Raw genomic sequence first — 20,989 nt, 5'->3', positions numbered from 1 at the left:
GCTTTCACAATAGGTGACAATTCACTTTAAAAATAAAACATAAACTCTATAGCTTCAAAGATGGGCACTGGATAAACGTATCCTATGAGTTGTGTTTTTAGTCCTATTATTAAAAAAAGGTTATTATCACCTACACATTTCGGGCAGTAGTCATCTGGAAATTTGATTGTGTTCTTGTTTTATGGACAGAATTATTAGAAACGTCTGAACTTCAACATTCATAAATCAACATTCATAAATCCAGATTATTAATTAATCTGGATTTATGAATGTTATAGACACATATTTCTTTATTATTATTATTTTTTTTATTATTATTTTTCATTATTTTTATTATTATTATTATTATTATTATCGATTTGTTTAGACTACATTCATTTTAAAATAGGAACGTACTTTTAGGAAATTTTTATTTTATTTTTTTTTAAAAATAACCGGAAGTCTCTTGAATTCTGTTTACCTTGACAGTTCGTTAGGTCGTAACGGAGTAATGCTACTCTTTGTTAAGTAAAGTGGTGAGAAATCTTGCTCTTAAACAAGATTTGCTTAATTAAATGAGCTTCATCACCACCCATGCTGACATTTGTCCTCGTAAGTTAAAGGAACTGGTAATAGTTTGCTTTTAAGTCTACTTATTTCGTAGTTAGCCAACGCTAGCGTGCTAGCTGCCGCTCGGGAGGATGTCGCTTCACGGCAAAAGAAAAGAAATCTACAAATACGAGGCGCCATGGACGGTTTATGCGATGAACTGGAGCGTCCGTCCAGACAAACGCTTTCGGCTGGCACTTGGGAGCTTTGTGGAGGAATACAACAACAAGGTGGGTGGTGTGTGGCTGTGGCTATTTATTAGCCAAGGCTAAATATGGTAACGTTAGCGAGCTAATGCTAATGCTAGTCGTCATGCGCAGCATCAAATCACAGTTTTGTTTTCATTCCCCAATAACGCTAAAGTACAAAAGTATTTCTGTGCAAATATACAGCAGGCATGCTTTGTATGTTATTACAAATCACGTAATAACACCATATATAGCTAATGATGTTTCCAGTCCATGTTGCACTGTAAACTGTGAGTTGGGCAGTGTGGAAATAACAGGTAATGTGTTTGATGCTGCACAGGTTCAGCTGGTGGGTCTGGAGGAGGAGAGCTCAGAGTTTGTCTGCAGGAACACATTTGATCACCCTTACCCCACCACCAAGATCATGTGGATCCCTGACACCAAGGGGGTTTACCCGGACCTGCTGGCCACCAGTGGAGACTACCTGCGCATTTGGAGGGTAGGATATCTGCTCATATGTGTTCACTTATGTTCATCAATCCACACAAAGACTGGCCCCAACACGCACCGATTCTGACCCTACTAAACAGTATTGTCTGTATAGCTAAAGCTGCCTGTGTGCAACAGACCTCCAATTTTTTCAAAACCTATTTAAAGCACAACATTGCACACACTCCTTCATTACCTTGAATATGGGCACTGTAATTAATTTTGATTTATTCTCCCATACACCATCCAGCTGCTGAAAATTTTCCCCACTAAATGCATTGTGTAACCTTTTTTCAAAGTAAGTAAAAGTTGCTAACAACTATAGTGCCCAGCTGTTTCAGGAATTTCCTGAACCTTGAAAAAACTGAACCCTATATATGTGACACATTGTTATAGATTGATGTCTTCAGACTCACAGGGTAGGAAACTCACAAAATATGGAGAGAGACTAAGACTGTGTTGGCTTTGGGCTTCTCATGGGATTTTTTTTGGCAACAGCTAAAAATAGATGAATAAAATATTCCAAATTCTTTCTTTTGTGTCCCTGTGAGCTACAGTTTCAAGAGACAAAAAAATCTGTCAATTATCTGCCATACTCAGTAGTTGTCTAAACATGAAGTAGTCAGTGGTTTGGGTATAAGTTTAATTTGTTTACTGCTTCAGCCTTGCCAGCTGGCAGCAGTGACATGGTCACATTGGCTTGAGTATGGAAGTCTGCTCACTGCCAAATTCCTTTGCATTTGTCTTGCAGGTCAGTGACACAGAAACACGTCTTGAATGTTTGCTGAACAACAACAAGAACTCAGACTTCTGTGCGCCCCTCACCTCCTTTGACTGGAATGAAGTTGATCCCAATCTGCTGGGTAGGAAATACACAATATGGCCCATAATAAGAAAGCTATAAATTGGACTTAGTTGTTCCTTCATGTGTGAAGTTTGAGTTTCTATGGTGTTGGTTCTTTTTGCAGGAACTTCCAGCATTGACACAACCTGCACTATCTGGGGGCTGGAGACCGGTCAGGTGCTAGGACGAGTGAACCTGGTCTCTGGACATGTGAAGACCCAGCTGATCGCTCATGACAAAGAGGTCTCTTTGCGTCTGCTCTGCAGAATCACGCCCTCTATAGTTGTGCGCACAGTCTAAGAGAATATTTAATTTAATGTATTAATGTGTCTTTACAGGTGTATGACATTGCATTCAGCCGTGCAGGAGGTGGTAGAGATATGTTTGCCTCTGTGGGAGCTGATGGGTCCGTCCGCATGTTTGACCTCCGGCACCTGGAACACAGCACAATAATCTATGAAGACCCGCAGCACCACCCGCTGCTCCGCCTCTGCTGGAACAAGCAGGACCCTAATTACCTGGCCACAATGGCCATGGACGGCATGGAGGTCAGTGTACTGTGGATTACTTCCAGCCAGTAGCCTTTTCTCTCTGCAGCTTTTTGTATTAAGATTGAGACTGGAAAGCCAATGGCAGGTTTCAACTCTATGTATCCATGAAGTGGTTTGAGTTGACATGTATTACTGAAAACCCTTTACAGTACCATGTGAATTTCATGGACACTTTATTATTCGTTGTAAATAATGAGAATTGAATGTTTCTTCTGTTTTTGTTAATTTCCAACATTAATCTACAAAACAATCTCACCTCAAGTAGGTGCTCCGCAGCTTTTGATCTAATCACACATTCTTCCTCAGCAAATTGAGTTTCCCAATTTTCAAGGAATTGGAGATGTTTAAATTTTCTTTTCTTTTATTTTTAGCCCTTCTTGTTCATGCTGGGTTAGAAGTTGGGAGTGAAAGTTAATTCTTGACTCTTGACAAAATATTCTCACTGGTATTAATCTTGATGACCAATTAAATCTGTTTTAATTAACACATGTAAACATTGTCCTCAGCACTCAAAAAATGGAAATTTGAACATTTACAAGTCCATGAAAGCTGGGCAAAATCTGTTCACTAGAGGAAGATGATGTAATAACTTTCTGTTTCAATCTATCATTAATATCTCTGTAACAGGTCGTCATCCTGGATGTACGTGTACCTTGCACACCAGTGGCTCGGCTGAACAACCATCGCGCCTGTGTTAATGGCATCGCCTGGGCCCCCCACTCCTCATGTCACATCTGCACTGCAGGTAAGGAGATGTTCAGACCGACAGCAAGAGGCTGCATTGGTTGGGGGCATGTTGCTTTAGGTGCTGGACTGATGAGATGTAAAATACAATCCAGGAAGTCCAGGTGGACCATCAGATGAATGAGTCCATCAACCTGGAATGTTGATTGTATGTATTTCATTGGCCAATGCAGCACGAATCTAACACCTTTTCCAATGATTATTGCCAGATCTATGTGATAATAAAATGACAGTGTGGCTAAAGTTGAGTCAAACTATTTGTCAGACAAGCCTACATTTTCTGCTGCAGCCGTCCGTGTGACACCTTCTCTGTGTCAGCAGATCGGCCTCATTCAAATTATCGAGAAAGCTGATGTTTTTTTCCCCAGAGGTCTGAAGTAAAGACAGGCATTTCCATGTCTGATGAACTGAATTTCCCACGTTACCTGCTCCTCCAGTCTCAAATATTTCTCAAAACGGTCTCATAATGTCTTTTTCCCCTCAGCTGACGACCACCAGGCCCTGATATGGGACATCCAGCAGATGCCACGGGCCATTGAAGATCCCATCCTGGCCTACACCGCTGAAGGGGAGATTAACAATGTGCAGTGGGCGTCCACACAGCCGGACTGGATCGCCATCTGCTACAATAACTGCCTGGAGATCCTGCGTGTCTAAAGCTATGGACACTTGGATGAAGAGGAGAAGGAGTGTTGTTGTTTCAGATTTGGACTTAATTTTTTTCCCCCTCATCCCACTGCTTTCAAGACGAGGATGAGGTCACGAGTGAACTGTCTGAACGTGTTTGGAGTATCACACACACCTACTCCACAATAACCTGGTTTACATTTTCTTCCATGTCTTTACTCCATTCTTCTTCTATTAAACGTGTTTCAGCTCTTATTTATTTTGCTCACAAGGTAGTGTTCATCATCTGCACAGCAGCTATAGGAAGCTTCGAACTCTGAGCTGTTGTCTTTGAAAATCAGATTTTTATACTTGGTGTGATTTCAGCCAGATGTGAGATTATCATGAAGGGTTTAGGTGTTTCATCTGTTGGATTTGTAAAGGTTGATACAAACTGCTTTAGGTGGCAGACGATGACCTCTCTGATATGTCAGAATTTGTCGTAGCCTTCTTGTGGACTCGTACCATATTATTGCTGATTGAAATATCAGTATATTACAGTCTTGTTTACTCCTGTGGCAATTTGAATTTTTAAATGGGTGTGTGTCCAGTGTCCTCTCCAAATAATTGTATTCAGGCTCAAAATGTGACCTGTGCAACTTTTAAAAATTGTAAAATAACCTGAGAGGGCTTCATATTGTCACTGCTGTGCTGTCTGTCATCATGTAGCGTGTTTAAGTTTGGCTGTTGATGCTGTGAGGCAGCCTTGTACAGCAACACTGAGAACCTACCAGAGCAATGTTGTTCAGCCTTTTAGCTCCCTAATTATTCTCTTCTTTTTATTTGTAGAAGATTGTGCTTGGAAAGCTGAGTTTTTTTCTTTGTGTTAGAGTGAGTTGTGAAATGAGAAGAGAGTGAAACAACTTTCTGACTGTGTCTGTGTCTGCCTCTCTTTTACCTGTTTTCAATAATTAAAGGGTCATGTCCTTGTAGCATGCCATTACAAGGCAAAATGTACATACATATAAATATATCAACCTACAATGTTGGTAAGCCAAGTGTTCATGTTGTAGCTTTTTTCATAAAGTTTATTATTGAATTTGCTCTAATAAATTGTATTCCTCCATGTCTTAGGAACACACTTGTTATTGCTTGATTTTGTGAAGATACAAGTGGGTTAAAGTTCCTCTAATGTTGGGAGTTAACAGTATTCTCACCTTTATGTGACCAAAGGATAAATATAAAAACAGGACACATGGATTTATACATGAGATCTCTTGATCTGCAGTCAAATGCTTCACCACTGAGCTGTGAGATGATTCATGGGAGGGGAAAAAAGAAAACAGTTCTGCAACACAAATTTGAATTCATTTTTTGGAATATTCTATGATCTTTTTTTTTTTTTTTTTTTAAATAATAATATAATGTTCTTTGGCTTCAAACAGTTAATTGAATGAGTCATCTAAGAAGTTTAGTGACAATACACTTCTTTTTTTGTATGGAGTCACAAGCTAAAAAAAAAAAAAAATTGTTTATAGAATTTTAATGTGTATCTCAATTTTCCTCTGGATTTTAGTGAAGTAAAAGTAGAAAGTAGCACAAAGTGGAAACACTCATGTAAAGTACAAGTACCTCAAAATTGTACTTAAGGACAGTACTTGAGTAAATGTACCACCTCTGCTCATTTAAAGGACTGACCCTTCTTCTCTATTCTGTCTACACTGATAACTGCATCTTCAGAGCCCTAAATTGGTCCCAATAGTCAGGCACCTTGCAGGGGAGGTTTCTGCCATCAGTGTCTGATCGGCTGAATGAAATGCAAACTGCAACCATGTAAAATATTCCCTCACAAGTTCACAAGTCCTGTATTGAAAATTTGACTTAAGTAAATGTGTATGAGTGGCCTACTATCAGCAAAAGATCCTGGAAGTATCATCTCCACTCATTATTGAATTATATCCAATTAAGGTGGGCCCAGTTTTAAGTTCTCCTGTTGGTAAATGTAACTTTAAAAAAAAAAAAAAAAAAAGTCTTATTGTATGTGTTCAGCAGAAGTTTGACAGATAACTGTTAAATTAAATGGAGTAAAAAAATACAATACACTCACTGTGCACTTTATGAGACACTATTAATACAAATACCGGCTCATTCCTCCCTTTGCTCTTAAAATACTCTCAAGTCGCCGTGGCAAAAGATGTTGGAAGCATTCCTCAGATTCTGCTCCATGTCGACATGATTGCATCACATTTCTGCAGATTTGTTCATGCTGCCAATCTCCTGTTCGACCACGTGTTTAAGGTGTTGTACTGGAGTCAGAGCTGGGTGACTAGGGAGACCCGTGAAGTTCACTGAACTCATTGTCAACCAGTAAATCGTGGCACATGCGCAGCAACAACACTCAAGATAGACATGCCTTCAGACTATAATTGATTGGTATTAAGGACCCAAAGTGTGTCAAGAAAGAAAACATCCCCCACAACATTTCATTACATTACATTACACCACCACCAGCCTGGGCTGTTGACACAAGGAAGGATGGGTCCATGGCGTCATGCTGCTGGTGCCAAACTCTGGCTCTACCATCTGCGTGTCTCAGCAGAAACTGAGCTTCATCAGACCAGGCTACAGTTCTCCAGTCTTCAACTGTCCACTTTTTGTTTTTGTACCATTCTAAGTAAAAACTCTAGAGACTGTTGTGCATGAAAATCCCAGGAGATCAGCAGTTTAAGAAAAAAACAAAAACCAGCCCATCTGGCACCAACAATCATGCCACGGTCAAACTCACTCAGATAACATTCTTTCTCTCGTTCTGATGTTTTCTGTGAACATGAACTAAAGCTTCTCACCTGTATCTGCATGCCATGCTCTGCACTGCTGCCACATGATTGGCTGATTGGATGAATGCATGAATAAAGAGGTGCACAGGTGTTCCTAATAAAGTACTTGGTGAGTGTATTTACCTGTACAACATCAACATCAAATTTACATACACAAGTATAGCACCTCAGACTAGTACTTACCTCATCTATGACATCTTCAGTAAATAATGCACCATGTGATGAATGCTCGTTTGTCTACTTGAATTAAATGCAGCTGCTGCTTCAGGCATCACAACCAGTCCTGGTCTAACTCTGCAGGTCTGTCACTGAATGCATCCTCAGTCATCCATCAGTCCTTCAGTGTTTCCTCTGCACTTTATGTGACATTACATTTTATGTTACATTACATGTTGTGTAAGAGTCAACATTTGGAAAATAAAACCAGTTTGGACTTCCAGTGTAAGTCTGCAGTGTCTTTAATCTAAAATAGATAAATAACAGGAATTTGTGTTTCAAGAAACATTATATATATATATATATATAATTGTAAATGCTTAAAAGGCATTACATTCACCTCATGGTTGGAACTGTGAAATCATGTTAACGTAGGATGCCTCGAGACGTCGTCTCTGTGTCTGTGTGTGGGACTGACAGTTACAATCCACAACCTTCAGCAGTTTTAAATGTCACAGCCTACCCACTGTGAGTCAAGACGAAACGGGAGAGCTCCCCTAATGTTGGCACTTTCAAATAAACACATCTGGTACATTATGAAACCATGTGACCATGCCACAGAAACAGTTGACACATTTGAACAGAAAAAGAAACAGGGGGGAAACCAAGCAAAGCAGCCGTGATCAAAACAAAACTCTAAGATCTACGTGTTCATGTACAAGAAACTATTAGGTTTTTCTGCTCTGCTTGATTGTGTACGTTGTAAATACCTTCTCATGATCCAATATCACACTTAACCAGCACTGTTGATTCATGTCAAAATGTCAGAACATGAAATATGAGATGAAAATTACACTTCACTTGTCATTTTTTTTCCCAACACTGCCATGAACCTTGAGCAGCCTTCCTTCAGTGTGCCAGACAGTTACGGTTTGCCTTTTGATATTTGTTTTCAACATACACCAAAACAACAGGGAATCTATAACTTTTTACACTCATAGTTATGACATTTACTTGACGTATGGCTCTTAATGTAACCAATACATCTCTAATATTATGAAAATAATTTCAGTCCCAAATAAATGATTAAAATTTTTCTACACTCTAAATGTGCAATTCTTATACAAAGTGAATGCAGATAATTCTTCACACGTGAAACATATTAGTAGTCCTTGGCGTTTCACCTCTCTTCGAGGAAACACAGTCGACTGCTTGACGCATGTATGTGTCTGTGTGCTTGCTCTCAACTCATGTTTCACAATTTCACAATTTTCCCGCCCAGCTGGATGGAGTGATCTCTTCATTGCACAGGACCTCAGGGGTGAAGGGATGCTGGAGCACAAAACCACAGCAGCCTGTGAGGGCACCGTTGAGCCTGTAAGAAACAGGAGGCACTCTGAACCCTTGGTGGCGTGAACGGGACAGAGGAGATTTTAAAGGGAGGGAGAAGGAAGTAACAATCTTGGTAACATATGGCCGTCCCGTCCAAAAGCACCAGGCTTTTGGGTGGTGGTGACTGGTATTCTAGCTGCCTGGCAAGACAGGGTCGGAGACGTGCCTCTGGATCTCCTGCATTTCTGTGGAGGTCTCCAGGTGCTCAGGGAGGGAGGGGAAGCGCTGGCTGCCACATAACAGTCCAGGAGGCTCTTGGACCACTGACAACTGAGGAGGGGTGAGGTTCACAGAGGGCAGATGTGGTGGGTCCGCCTCTGGTGACATTGACATGGTGTCATCAGAGGCCACAGTGAGGTGGATCCCGCTGGACAGCGAGTCCTTGGATTTGTGCTTGAAGTCAGAGTCTGGACTCTGGAAGGACAAAAGAGGGATTCGTTCAGGCAGGACTAGATACTGCATATGTAGGGACTTGACAAAGCACATCATGATAAAATTAAAAAAGTGAATAAGTTGAATGTTGAAAAATTTTTAAATTTCACTTCAAATTTTTTTATAACATTCTACTGATTTGCAAATGATTTGTCGGCCCACTTGCAATACCTTTGCGGCCCACATGTTGGGAACCACTGTTGTCAGAGTATCATTTTAAATGTATTAGGAAATTTTATGATCCTCCAGTAAGGAGTCATAAGATTTTGAAAGATAATTCCCCACTTTTAATGTCCATGTCTATATCTTTTAAATGTCATGTGTGATCTTTTTCTAAGAACAGAAAATATAAGACACTGATTATGATGAATTCATTGACAAAGTGTGAAAGGAAAATGCTCCTCTGACATTTAAGTTATTCCTCGATCCATTATCACATTTTTTACCACCAGAGAAATTCATTCTTGACAGTCAAAACCATTTCAACACATTTTTGAAGATTTACAGGCCTGTTGTCATATGTGCTCATTCGTGTTCGATTGTCTCAATTAATTGTTTCACCTCAACTTGTTTCAACTTGATTTTTACTGATTTACATTCACAATTTTGATGTTAATCATAAAATGGATGTTACTGGAATTAGTGCCACAGGGGCCCAAAAAGCCATGAGTACCGAGCATCATACTTGTGATAACTGTATGTGTGTATACTCAAACACAACACCTGTAGCAGTGAGGCAGTGCTGTCGATCTGTGCTGGCTGTACTGGGGGGACAGTATGAATTGTGGGTGCTCCTGTGCTGTACAAGGTGGTGGGGTGAGGCGGATGAGGGCTCGGGGACACGGCGCTGTAGGCTGGAGGCACCGGGGCCATCTGCCTCTGGAGGAGCTGCAGGATCACGTTGATATCTGCTGTCATACGGGTCTCCAGCCTGCCAAAGGGTGAAGGGAGACATCAGGAATTTATCTTCATGATGAGAAAACACACAAACTGTTTTTAATTCTGTTTTAAGGATGGATGGAGAGCTTCATAATGTTTTTATAAAAAGTCATCTGCTCTTTCAAAAATGTCCACTAGGCTTCTCTCTTGCTCTCTCTATAGTCTCTCTCTCTCTCTCTCTTGCGCACATATAAGCAGCCAGGCAGTTAAAGGAAGTACATTTGACTTTACAGATAATCTTCCTACATTTTCAGCCCCCCCCCCCACACACACACTTTCTTATCTTTATTTGTCTTTCCCTCCTCCTCTGTCTCCTCCTTTTCTCTCATGCACACGCAAGTCATGCAATTCTCACCACCCAGCTGGGAGCTGATATACAAACAGGGGAGGGAGGGAGGAAGCGACAGAGGCATGACGTGGAGGTAAACAATAGCCATTGCACAGTGATAACGAAAGATTCCATGTTGAATACACACAATTGTAAGGGGGTATAGCTCAGTGGTAGAGCATTTGACTGCAGATCAAGAGGTCCCCGGTTCAAATCCGGGTGCCCCCTCTTTTAACTTAAGTCTTTAACACTGAAAGATAAAACTGACTCACCGGTTTAACTGGGACTGCAGCAGCTCCAGTCTGGACTCCAGCTCGCTGGGCCGGTCCTCAGCGCACGGTGATGGGTGGAAACTGGCCCTCACTGATGACGCCCGCCTCTGGCTCTCTGAGAACTGGCTGGCTCTGCGGCCTGGCCAGTATCCATACAGGCCTGACATGCTGATAGGTGCTGCTGCTGTGCAGAAGGACAGCAAGCCTTATTTAATTTCTGAAACATTTATTTTCAGTGATTCAAGAAAATCATGAAATACACTGGACATAAGTTCAGTACTAGTTTAGTTTTTATATTATTATAGTTTCTCATTTTTATTCTAAATTTGGTTTAGTTAGTTAGTTTTTGCAAATGTTTTTTTTTTTGGTTCAGTTCTAGTTCTACTATTGCTAGTAGGGCCGGATTTTGAAGGGTGACAGAACGGATATTTTTATATGTGTAATACAAACTGTATCCTATTCTCATAAATGTAAACAATGACTTTTGTGTTCTTTTAGTTTCATTTTCAGATTAGGTTTGTTACATTTTCAGTTTAGTTTTTATTTGCATTTATAACATTGATTTACATTTGGACTCAGGACTTGAAGTTAAATCCTGTGACCTTGTTGCACCAAGGTTTGATGAATCAACTAAAACTCTACCCGTCACAAATCAGACCCCAAACCTCACAATGATTCAAAGAGATTAAAGAAGAAGACTGAACTCACGAGTGCTTCCTCTTAATTTCACTCCTTTGTGTCATCAAATGGAATTTACATGTGATCACTGTATTCAAAAAGAGTGGCTCAGATTTTTACATAAAATTTGGGAGTTTATTAAATCTTCTCTTGCTTAATTAAACACATGTGTTGGAAAAAATGCAGCCTAGTAAACCGTATTTGGCAGGTAAAGAATCTCAAGTACAAACTCTGAAAAGGGCAGAGATGGAGTTGTGATTTGAAAAGATTTAATGCTCCATTGAGCCTAGCGGAGACTGTCCAGACATGACGGATGAAGGGATTGTATGTAAAGTCTTTACCTGAGAATGGCGGTCCTCCAAGGTCAACAGGTGGTCCCATCCCAGCTGAGGGTCCACTGTGAGGCAGGATGTTGACCACTGCTGGGGGGTAGTCTCTGGTGTCACCTCCGGGGGGGTATAGCTCCCCTTTGCTGTGTCCCATGGGCTTCATCTCCTCATCACTCGACTGTGAACAGATACTAGCGCTGCTGCAAAGATCTTCCCAGTGGGATCCCGCCATCGTGGCCCGGTGGTGGTTTGCCATTGGACAGGACTGATCGGGGTAAGAGTCCTCACGGTCCATCCCATCTGCACAGACGGAGTCAAAGGACAGCCAGGAAAAAGAATATACCGAGATTAGACATCCAACAGAAACACATGGAAATGTGTTTACCGACTTAAGCCCTGCCCCTCACTCACCTGGCCGGTTGCGACGCCGCAGGGAGCTTCTCCGATGCCTCGCCCGGCGGTAGCCACATTCAGAGTCCCTGCTCGGGGTTGGCTGGTTTATTCTATCTGCCTGATACATATCAGCGTCAGTAATTCAAAGATACACACCAGTTCTCATGCTTAAAGGAAATATCTATTCTTGGAGTGACAAATACAATTATATATTATAAATCTATTATTATAAATCTAATCGCACTGTTACGAATAAGAATTTCTACAAATGTCACTCATCAGGACAAAATACTGAGTCTCACTGAAATTATTTCAGTGGCAGATTAATCTATATTCACCCTCGTATTTACATGCATGAGGACTGAAAATAACGTTTGTTCACAGCAAGAAAAATATAGATTATTACTTGACTTATCCTTTAAAGTTGGTATAATGGTGACTAAAATCTAAAGAATTTCATAATTCTATAGAAGTATTTGCTGTGGATCAAATGAGAAGATCACACCAACATGCAGAAGTATGTATAACATAAAATCTACAGATGGAAATCAGATGAGACAATCTAAATCAATTCTTTACATTGTAATTTTTTTTATCCCTTGTGGTGTGTGCAGCAAGGCGAGAGACATTTGGTAGGCAGCTATGTAATAGTTTAAGAGCAGAAGAAAAAGGCAGTAAGGGAAAAATATATGTTTTCAGACATTTAAAAGCGACGTTACGAATGATTTATGAGGTAGGAAATGAATTCAGTGTGTCTGTAAGGCGTGAGGGATACATACTGTAGGTTTGGTGAGAAATCTTGAATGTATACAAAATACTGCATATGTACTGTGCTAAATATTATATATCATATATTATAATACTAAACATATAAATATACCGTATGTACATTTAAATTGTCTTAATTTGTAACATCCTAAAGAATTTCCATGTGAGATAACTGGTTAAAAAAGGTTTTCTTAGGCCTTAAGACAAACAAACACTGATTATGAAAAAAGGCTATCACTGATAGGATGATGTTTTAAATGCAATGTGTGAAAGCGCCCTCTGGTGGCACTCACATCTCTCAGGATGAAGGTGATCTCCAAGTTGTTCCAGAACATGTCCGAAAAGTCGGGATACATGTCCAACACTTCCAGCAGGTCGTCTCTCAGGATCTTGTGAAGGTCGCAGTAGGTCAAAGCCCTGACGTCAGCGCTGGACTTCCCTGGTCTTCCGTACAGACTGATGGGCTCACCGAAGATGTCATTCTTTCCTGGAGAAACCACAGGAAAAAGAAAAAAGAATTATGGGGGATGGCTAAAAGTTAATCAATAGATGTTGGGCCAAGTGAGTCAGCCACTGCAAATAATAGTGAAAACAATTTACTAACAACAATCTGATGGATGAATCTCATCCAAAACAAATGAAAAACAAAGCACTGCAGCGACACAGATCCTCACCAGCGCTGCACATTAATGGTCCTCTCAAACACAGCTGAAAAAAAATGACCTATACAGCCTGGCTCTGAGTGCTGGCCCTATTGATGATCAATGCCGCTGTGGAATGGAAGTGGAGCTGTGCCCAAACACCTCTGGCAACACAACACATAGAGAAGTGTGTGTGCGTGTGTGCGCGTGCATGTGTGTGTGTGTGTGTGTGTAAAGGACAAGAGTTGTCGCTCTAGCTTTGTGGGAAAGAGACAACAGGATGACAGAACGAGCAGACAGAAAAGGTTACAAAAGAAAAATAACAAAATGTCAGTTAAATGTTAGTATAGCAACTTTTAGTGGTTTCAGATTCACAGATGCAAAGATTTACCTCCTTTTCTGCATTGTACAGTTTTTCATGATTATTTGCAGTGGGTGTTAGTCATTATTATTGATTTTTTTTTTTTATAAACTATATTTTAATTTCATCAAATAACTGTCATTGATTTGCATCCACAGTGGAAAAAAAGACAAAGTAAGACCTTCATCGTGGCTTGTAGCTCACCCAGTATGGCCACCACCACGTCGTCCCTGAGGATCTCTATGGAGCCTCTGGAAATGAAGTAGAGGGCGGTGAGAATGTCCCCACTGTGGACCAGAGTGTCACCTGGTGGGGCGTGGGTGGTCTTGAATCGCATGGCTAAAGCCCGCAGGCAGCCTTTGTTGGCACCTCGAAAGGCTTTGCAGTTCTGCAGCAAGCTGCGGTTCAAATGGAGGCAGATGTCAGCCTGCAGACACTCAGGGAAACCCTTCAGAACCTGCAGGGCAACAGAGGGCATAAGGTCAATTTAAATAATTCTCCATGCTTTTCTTCCTTCATTGTGCACCCATTTTTCCTGTAGCTTTAAAACCAAGTAGTCTAAAAATGGAAAATGCCAAATGGAAGTGAAAGGTGAATAAAAGAGAACCTGCGGGGTGGGAGAAGATTGATGCAGGTGGGGCACACAGGACAGCTGCTCCAAGTGATTATCTATTCTCACATTGAATTGGCAGGCGCTAATGCTGCTCTCTGGCTGCGTCATGCTCCATTGCTGTTTGGAGCCCAAGCCCAAGCAGTGATATGACGCACATCATCGCTGAAAACTGGGTCTCCAAATGGAGCATCCCCGGTGGACAATCTCATTTGTATGTTTGAATAAAAGGAGGGCACCCAGGGTTGAACTGAGGCCACCTTGATCTTCAGTGATCTCACCACTGAGCTATACCCCCCAGCTGAAGGCCATTGATGTTTCATTTTATCCTCAGACAAGCATGTATAAATCCAAAAAATCAGGCTGATAGTGGCAGGTTGTTTGAAAGTTCATTTCATAAAAAATAGAGAATTTTATGCAGAAATTAAACATGTATCACCAGCTCTTCTCATTATAGTACAGCAGTTGTAGTTTGCGATTATATAGACAAAAGATCCACATGGTGTTTAGGACAGGGGGCACCCAGATTTGAACTGGGGACCTCTTGATCTGCAGTCAAATGCTCTACCACTGAGCTATACCCCCTTACACTTGCAGTCCTCAAAATGGAAGCTTTCGTTATCACTATGCAATGGCTATTGTTTACCTCCATGTAATGCCTGTGTCCCTCCCTCCCTCCCTCCCCCCCTCCCTCCCCTGTTTGTATATCAGCTCCCAGCTGGGTGGTGAGAATTGCATGACTTGCGTGTGTATGAGAGAAAAGGAGGAGACAGAGGAGGAGGAAAAGACAAATAAAGATAAGAAAGGGTGAAGGTTGGGGCTGAAAATGTGAAAATTGAACATTTTTGTATAAAAGCATACAGCAAAGACTTAATCTTTCTGAACCGTCTCAACATCTATTTAACAAAAAATAACAAAAAAAAAAGTCTGTCTAGCCATCACCCTCATCCCAAACCTAGAGAGCACGCCTCCTGTGAACCCGTGTATGAATTTCCTTGTGACTTACAGCGTTCATGTCGATGCCGTTGGTGTAGGACCAGGCATGTTGGAAGTACTCCTCCAGCCTCTGTCTCAGGCCTCCGGGGATCTGGTGGAACCGTATGAACTCTTTGACCCTCAGCATCTGGGTGTGGTAGCGGGCAGTGCCTGAGTACAGTCTCTGAATAATGGCTGACACATTACCGAAGATACTGGCATACATCAGAGCTGCAAGGGACAGAGGACAGAAATACTGCAGGTTAATTCTCTCCTGGTGGACAAATGGTTCATACTATATGAGCTTGTGAGGGGAGGAAGTGATGATTCCAAAATTGTATGTATGAATGCCTTTAAAACAAATTGAAAAATTGAGGGAAGGTCAATATTACAAGCGATCAAAAACAGCAAGATCCTCTTTCAAACACAATCTGACACACTTGCTTTAGACTGATAATATGTAAGAGCAAATGGATGGTTATGTTATCATCATCGTCACTGAGCAAAGCTGCATAAAAGTCTCTTAAACCTGCCATATTTGTTTTTGAATGAATCCAACTATCTAATAATGTTTTCATAAATAAATTCCTCATTTTAAGATTGCACCTGTAATTGAACTGAATTAAACCTATGATCATATTCCACTCATATTAATGTCCCATGTTAATGCAGATTTACACGTTTTTCAGCTGTAGAAAAAGATAAGTTTAGGGAAACAGAGAATGTTTCTTTTTTCTTTTGCGTGAAAACACCAACTATGTAAAGATTGAAGATTTGAAATATTGGCCATTAGCTGTTCCATCACAAGCAGAATTGACAGAGGTTTTCACATTCACTATAACTATACCTGCTTTAAAACTTAAGGTATTGTATTTGCTCTAGAGAGTGCTCACCCTAAAAGGATTCAGATTTCAGACTCACTCCCACTCTACTCACAGCCAATGAGCATGACACAGATGGAGAAGATCTTCTCTGGGTTGGTGTTGGGTGAGACGTTCCCAAAGCCCACACTGGTCAGACTGCTGAAGGTGAAGTACAGGGCTGTAACGTACTTGTCCTTGATGGAGGGGCCTGAAGCTGCGTCGCTGTCGTTGTACTGTTTACCGATCTGTTCAGCCAGGTTGTCCAGCCAGCCGATCTTCATGGCTCCTATGCGCGCAGAGCTGGTGCGCTCCACGTTGCCGATGGCGTACCAGATACAGGCCAGCCAATGAGCGATGAGGGCGAAGGTGCACATGAGGAGGAAAAGGACAGCAGCTCCGTATTCTGAGTAACGGTCCAACTTCCTGGCCACTCGTACCAACCTCAGCAGCCTGGCTGTCTTCAGTAATCCAATCAGAGTAGTTGTCTGAGGCTGGTGGAGAGAGAGCACACCTCATGTCAGTGGCAGCCAGTAAAAAATGCTCAAACCAGTGACACAGTCTATGAATCACTGAGTCCTGAACTGAATATTTTGCTGCAGATATGAAATCAATTAAATGTGTTTTTTATTAATCAAAATAAAAGAGGACCCATCAAATTATTGGACAATAATGCAAAAACACAACTCATCAGGTGTGCAGACTCTCTTTTTGATCCTGTGTGTCTAATAAATAATTGATATTAAATCCTGTTTACACTGCTGTCATCTAAAATGAGTTTTTGCAGTAATGTAGCACAATTAGCATACATCCGGTGTCTGGTTGTAATTTCATACAGGATACTAATGTTGCTTTTTTAAAATGTGGGCTTCTGAACTTTTTACCTGTGCTGTCTCCAGGCAGAGCTAGAGACAGGCTGAGACAGACTTGTAGTGAAAAGTGTTGAAAATGCAAGAACAAGCACTGCATTCAAATTTACCTTTAATCTGTATTTTACTGGTTTCCAGCAAGTTGCTTCATTTCGTAATACTGAAAATGTCCATTAAGCTATAATCACATTGTGGCAATGTCTATTTTACACACCTGATCCACCCTAATGTGTCCGTGCAGTGTGTATCTTCCACACTCGACCCACTAGATGCAACTGCCTTGTTCTTTCAAGATAAAACTATCATTGGTTCGTTATGATTCACCAACATCAGTCTAAGGCTGAACAGGAGTGGAGACATCTTCTCAGTCTATGATCTCTGCTGACGCCCATTTTGAAATGTTGTAGCATGGAAAAGGACAGGGCAGAAATCTTCTTCCAGAGGGTTGTCCCCCTCAATATATCATTGTAAACCTCACTATGTCAATTTAAGTAATATAAATAAATGTGTGGGAGGATTTTGGGGAGGCTATGAAGGAGGACTTTTGTTTTTGTCTCAAGGAAGTTCTGGCAAACCGTTCAGCAACTCAGGAAGGGGAAACAGGGTTTGACCCAGGCTGTGTTCAGTCGGGGAGGAGAACTGCAGACCCGGACTGGAGATGTTGTTGGGCGGTGGGAAGAATATTTTGAGGAACTCCTGAACCCGGCTCACATGCCCTACGTGGAGGAGGCAGAGTCTGAAGACTCGGGGGAAGTCTCATACATAGCCCTGGCAGAGCTCGCTGAGGCAGTCAAGAAGCTCCTTGGCGGCAAGGCCCCAGGTGTGGATGAGATATGCCTGTTTACTCTAAGGAGGCTCTGACCGATTGTTGAACCTAAGAATCAGAAGGAGCAATGCGGATTCCTTCCTGGCCGTTGAACAGTGGACTGGCTCTTTACCCTTGCGAGAGTACATTCACTGAATACGTGTTTTCAGTGAATGTTAGACTCCGCCAAGGTTGTCCCCTTGTCTCTGATCCTGTTTGTGATATTCATGACAGAATTCATGATATTCAGACAGAATCTCAAGGCGCAGCTGAGGTGAGGGGTGTGTCCGCTTTGGGATCCTCAGAATTACATCTTTGCTCTTTGCAGAAGATTTCCAGTGCTCACTGAATTTGATTTCTGAATGAACTTCTTAAATTAGCGCTAGAGCTAATCATATTTTTCCATGTTGAATATTGATCATACAGTATGTGTCTAACTTATTTAAGATCTTAATCTGCAAAGAAAATTGTAACTAATTTAAATAAAAAAATATAGTGGAGTAAAAGTACAATATTTTCCTATGAAAAATGAAGTAGCCCAAAATGTTGCTTCTGTATTTAAGTGGATGCTTCTTAAATCTGTACCAAAACACACCTGAGTAAACATATAGTTACCACCACAGCTGCCTATAGGCACTAATATCGATACACAGGACTGAGTCAGTTTTGTAAAAAAACACACATTTCCAGGAACATGACCATAATGGATCTGTTCCACACATCCAGGTTAATTGTTCCAACTGAGATAAAACAGATGTTTGCCAACTCTTTAGCTCTAATTTTGGTAAGCCTGCCACTAGTAACCCACAGACTGGCCTTTTGTGAACAATACTCTTAGTCTTAAAAGTTTATAACCTCTTCTGGATGGAAAGATGACCCCGCGACCTGTGTGCCCCCCTTTCGTTTGCTTGAAGTTTGTTTTTTTTCTCACCTGCATCATCTACAGTGATACTTAAATGGAACTGAACCATCACTAATGTTATTTGTCATATGTAACAACCAATCTTTGACCTTTGTTCCTGTTGTGAAATAACTCTTTTTCACTTCGTCAGACAACACTGGGCCAGGAAAAATTTGTCAGTAAAAATTAATCATTATTGCGAGGCTGCTGACATCCTCCGTCTCACCTCCTCTGACCCAGAGCGGAATATGAGCAGGTCGAAGGGGATGGCGGCCACGATGTCGATGAGGAACCAGCCCTTGAAGTAGTGCTGCGCGATGTGTCCCGGGTGGCTGACCACCTCGTCGTTTTGGTTGACGTAGGTGGTCCTGAAGTTGATGAGGATGTCCACGATGAACATGACGTCCACCACCAGGTCCACCACGTTGAGCGGGTTGCAGGTGTAGCCGCAGGTTCTCCTCCGCTCGTCCTCCACCTCGTTGAGAAGGAAGGCGGCCGAGTATGGCGTGAAGACGGCGGTGTAGATGACCAGCAGCAGGATGACCCAGTCCCACACCGCTTTGAAGGGGCTGTAGTGAAGGATGGTCCATTTATGGATGCGTGGGGCCTGGAGCTTGTACTCTGGCAGCACGTCAGCACCAAGGGACAACACCTGACAACATAGGGAAGAGATGGAGAAGATGTTATCAATAATGAAGGAAGGACAGTGAGAAACATAACCATAAAGTTTACTTCACTCGAAGTTACTTCATGAAGCCTATACTTCAAACAGGATAACAGGTGGCTCCATTCATTGATGTATCTGTTATGAGATGGAAAATTCTGACACTTAAGCAAACGCTATGATGAGAGAGAGCAGGTGACTACCATTATCCAGAAAGAATAAAACAGCAGGGAAAAGTTTAATAATTGGCCTGTAGATCGATAACTTCTAATTATCATTATTATTTAAATGCCATTAACCAAATATAACTTCAGGTTTAATTTTTTAGGAGTTAAAATTTTTCAGCCAGTTTAATTCTTCATGAGGTTTAATATTCATGACCTGTGCCGTAATTTACACTCCACTTTTTCACTTTTATATCACTTATAAGTCACTGGTAAACAGAGAGCTGTTGCTATTTAGTATTTTCTAAATCTCCTACGCAAAACAAACCAGCCCAAGCGCATTAGAGCAACTCTAACTTCTCATCTCTGAATGGCAGTGGCTTACTATGACTTACAGGCATATTCACAGAAGTGCATATTAAAGTGTTTTCGTTGACCAACTCTTTGGGAGAAAAGAACAGTGTTACGTTCATGTTGTCACGTTGATATGTAGCATGTATGCAAACTCACTTACTGGAGCTGCTTCAGAATAAAAGCCTTCCAGCAAAAACATTTTAAGCTGAAGAAAACAGGAAATGTTAACTGATTGTCACCAGCAGTGCTTGCCTAAGGTTCGTGTGGCGCTGGTCTAGATCAGAGCAGATAATAGACTACATCGCCAACTTTGTAGGTAAAGCTGTGCATGTGAACGCTTCCCTTTTCATGCACAGATATAAAAAAAGAAAAAATATCCAGGATAAATCAAACCAGGCACCAAAATGTAAGATGTTCTATCACTTAAAGTGAGGCAACAAAGAAATATCCAGATTAAAAATATCCTGATATTAAAATAGCTCTTAATTTGAGCAGGGAAAATGTGTATGCATAAATTAGTGCTGCTCACGCTTTGTGTCTTCACACTACACACTGCGTGTCACAGCCAATCAGACTTTCCTTCATAACATTCTGCACCTAAAGGTAAGTAACAACCACCTCAAAAAAATTCTCACCAAATTTGGCAGAATAAAATATCACAGCCCTCTAATACCAACATGTCCACACACTTAGTTTCTCAATATGCAAATGTTTTAGTGCAGAACAGAAACAGCTCCTTCCTTTAACAAAGCAAAAAAAAAAAAAACCAACATGCAACTCTCCACCCAGTATTGCCACCACCACTATTTGCATTAACAGGCAGACCAACGCAAAAACAGTAAGATATTTGTGAATTAAGCGATGAGTACAAAGATCCCACTGACCGGCACGACAATAAGAGCCTCCATGTCCTGGTTCTTATCCTGGTGGCGACCACAGCAGCAGGGAAGGCTCCTCCAAACCCTCTGCAGCCCTACCTGCCTGCTGTGCAGCGGCCACCTCCTCTGCTGCATCACCTTCTTACAGAAAAACCTCCCACCTAGATCTAACAGGGTCCCTGTGCAGCTCTGTCCTCTCTCCACAGGCACTTTCACTAAGTCACAGCTCTAGCTGTTCTTTTTAAAGCAGCCTTACCTGCCTCTGCCTCACCATGTGATCCCCATTGTATCTAGACCATATGACCCCAACTGCCAGAGTTCTGGTCAATTGTGGACCAGAATAAGTGCTGTCATTGATTGCACACTACGTAGG

At 41.5% G+C, this 20,989-nt stretch overlaps 2 protein-coding genes and 2 non-coding genes across 7 annotated transcripts in view; 2 read left to right on the top strand and 2 right to left on the bottom strand.

Moving 5' to 3' along the window:
• Window positions 1–450: 450 nt before the first annotated feature.
• Window positions 451–5,147, top strand: dcaf7 (ddb1 and cul4 associated factor 7). The gene is made up of 7 exons (XM_056401469.1): window positions 451–818; window positions 1,117–1,275; window positions 2,017–2,128; window positions 2,234–2,352; window positions 2,448–2,657; window positions 3,288–3,405; window positions 3,889–5,147. Exons 1-7 carry the CDS (start codon window positions 681–683, stop codon window positions 4,059–4,061), a joined length of 1,029 nt encoding a protein of 342 aa, XP_056257444.1. The 5' UTR covers window positions 451–680; the 3' UTR covers window positions 4,062–5,147.
• Window positions 5,148–6,945: 1,798 nt separating this feature from the next.
• kcnh6a (potassium voltage-gated channel, subfamily H (eag-related), member 6a) overlaps window positions 6,946–20,989 on the bottom strand; it is a 31,202-nt gene continuing 17,158 nt past the window's right edge. For 3 of the 4 annotated variants that reach the window (XM_056401464.1, XM_056401467.1, XM_056401468.1), the window contains exons 7-16: window positions 18,783–19,208; window positions 16,058–16,475; window positions 15,153–15,352; window positions 13,741–13,993; window positions 12,828–13,021; window positions 11,785–11,884; window positions 11,386–11,673; window positions 10,367–10,550; window positions 9,551–9,758; window positions 6,946–8,809 (exon numbers count right to left, since the gene is read on the bottom strand). In XM_056401464.1, coding sequence (XP_056257439.1) covers window positions 8,528–8,809; window positions 9,551–9,758; window positions 10,367–10,550; window positions 11,386–11,673; window positions 11,785–11,884; window positions 12,828–13,021; window positions 13,741–13,993; window positions 15,153–15,352; window positions 16,058–16,475; window positions 18,783–19,208 — 2,553 coding nt within the window. In that variant the 3' untranslated portion in view covers window positions 6,946–8,527. The remainder of the gene's footprint in view (window positions 8,810–9,550; window positions 9,759–10,366; window positions 10,551–11,385; window positions 11,674–11,784; window positions 11,885–12,827; window positions 13,022–13,740; window positions 13,994–15,152; window positions 15,353–16,057; window positions 16,476–18,782; window positions 19,209–20,989) is intronic. The other variant, XM_056401465.1, reaches the window with a different exon arrangement.
• On the top strand, window positions 10,251–10,322 carry trnac-gca (transfer RNA cysteine (anticodon GCA)). Its single transcript has one exon. It is a non-coding gene; the product is annotated as a tRNA-Cys (tRNA).
• trnac-gca (transfer RNA cysteine (anticodon GCA)) lies at window positions 14,660–14,731 on the bottom strand. The gene has a single exon. It is a non-coding gene; the product is annotated as a tRNA-Cys (tRNA).

Source organism: Seriola aureovittata, chromosome 17 (assembly GCF_021018895.1).
Source record: "Seriola aureovittata isolate HTS-2021-v1 ecotype China chromosome 17, ASM2101889v1, whole genome shotgun sequence".
Lineage (NCBI taxonomy): Eukaryota > Metazoa > Chordata > Actinopteri > Carangiformes > Carangidae > Seriola > Seriola aureovittata.
This window is presented reverse-complemented; position numbering and strand designations above follow the sequence as displayed.

Coding starts and splice junctions, on each gene's coding strand:
- dcaf7 (XM_056401469.1), top strand. CDS start 681: ATGTCGCTTCACGGCAAAAGAAAAGAAATCTACAAATACGAGGCGCCA. Junction 819..1,116: donor TGGAGGAATACAACAACAAG/GTGGGTGGTGTG, acceptor GATGCTGCACAG/GTTCAGCTGGTGGGTCTGGA. Junction 1,276..2,016: donor ACTACCTGCGCATTTGGAGG/GTAGGATATCTG, acceptor TTTGTCTTGCAG/GTCAGTGACACAGAAACACG.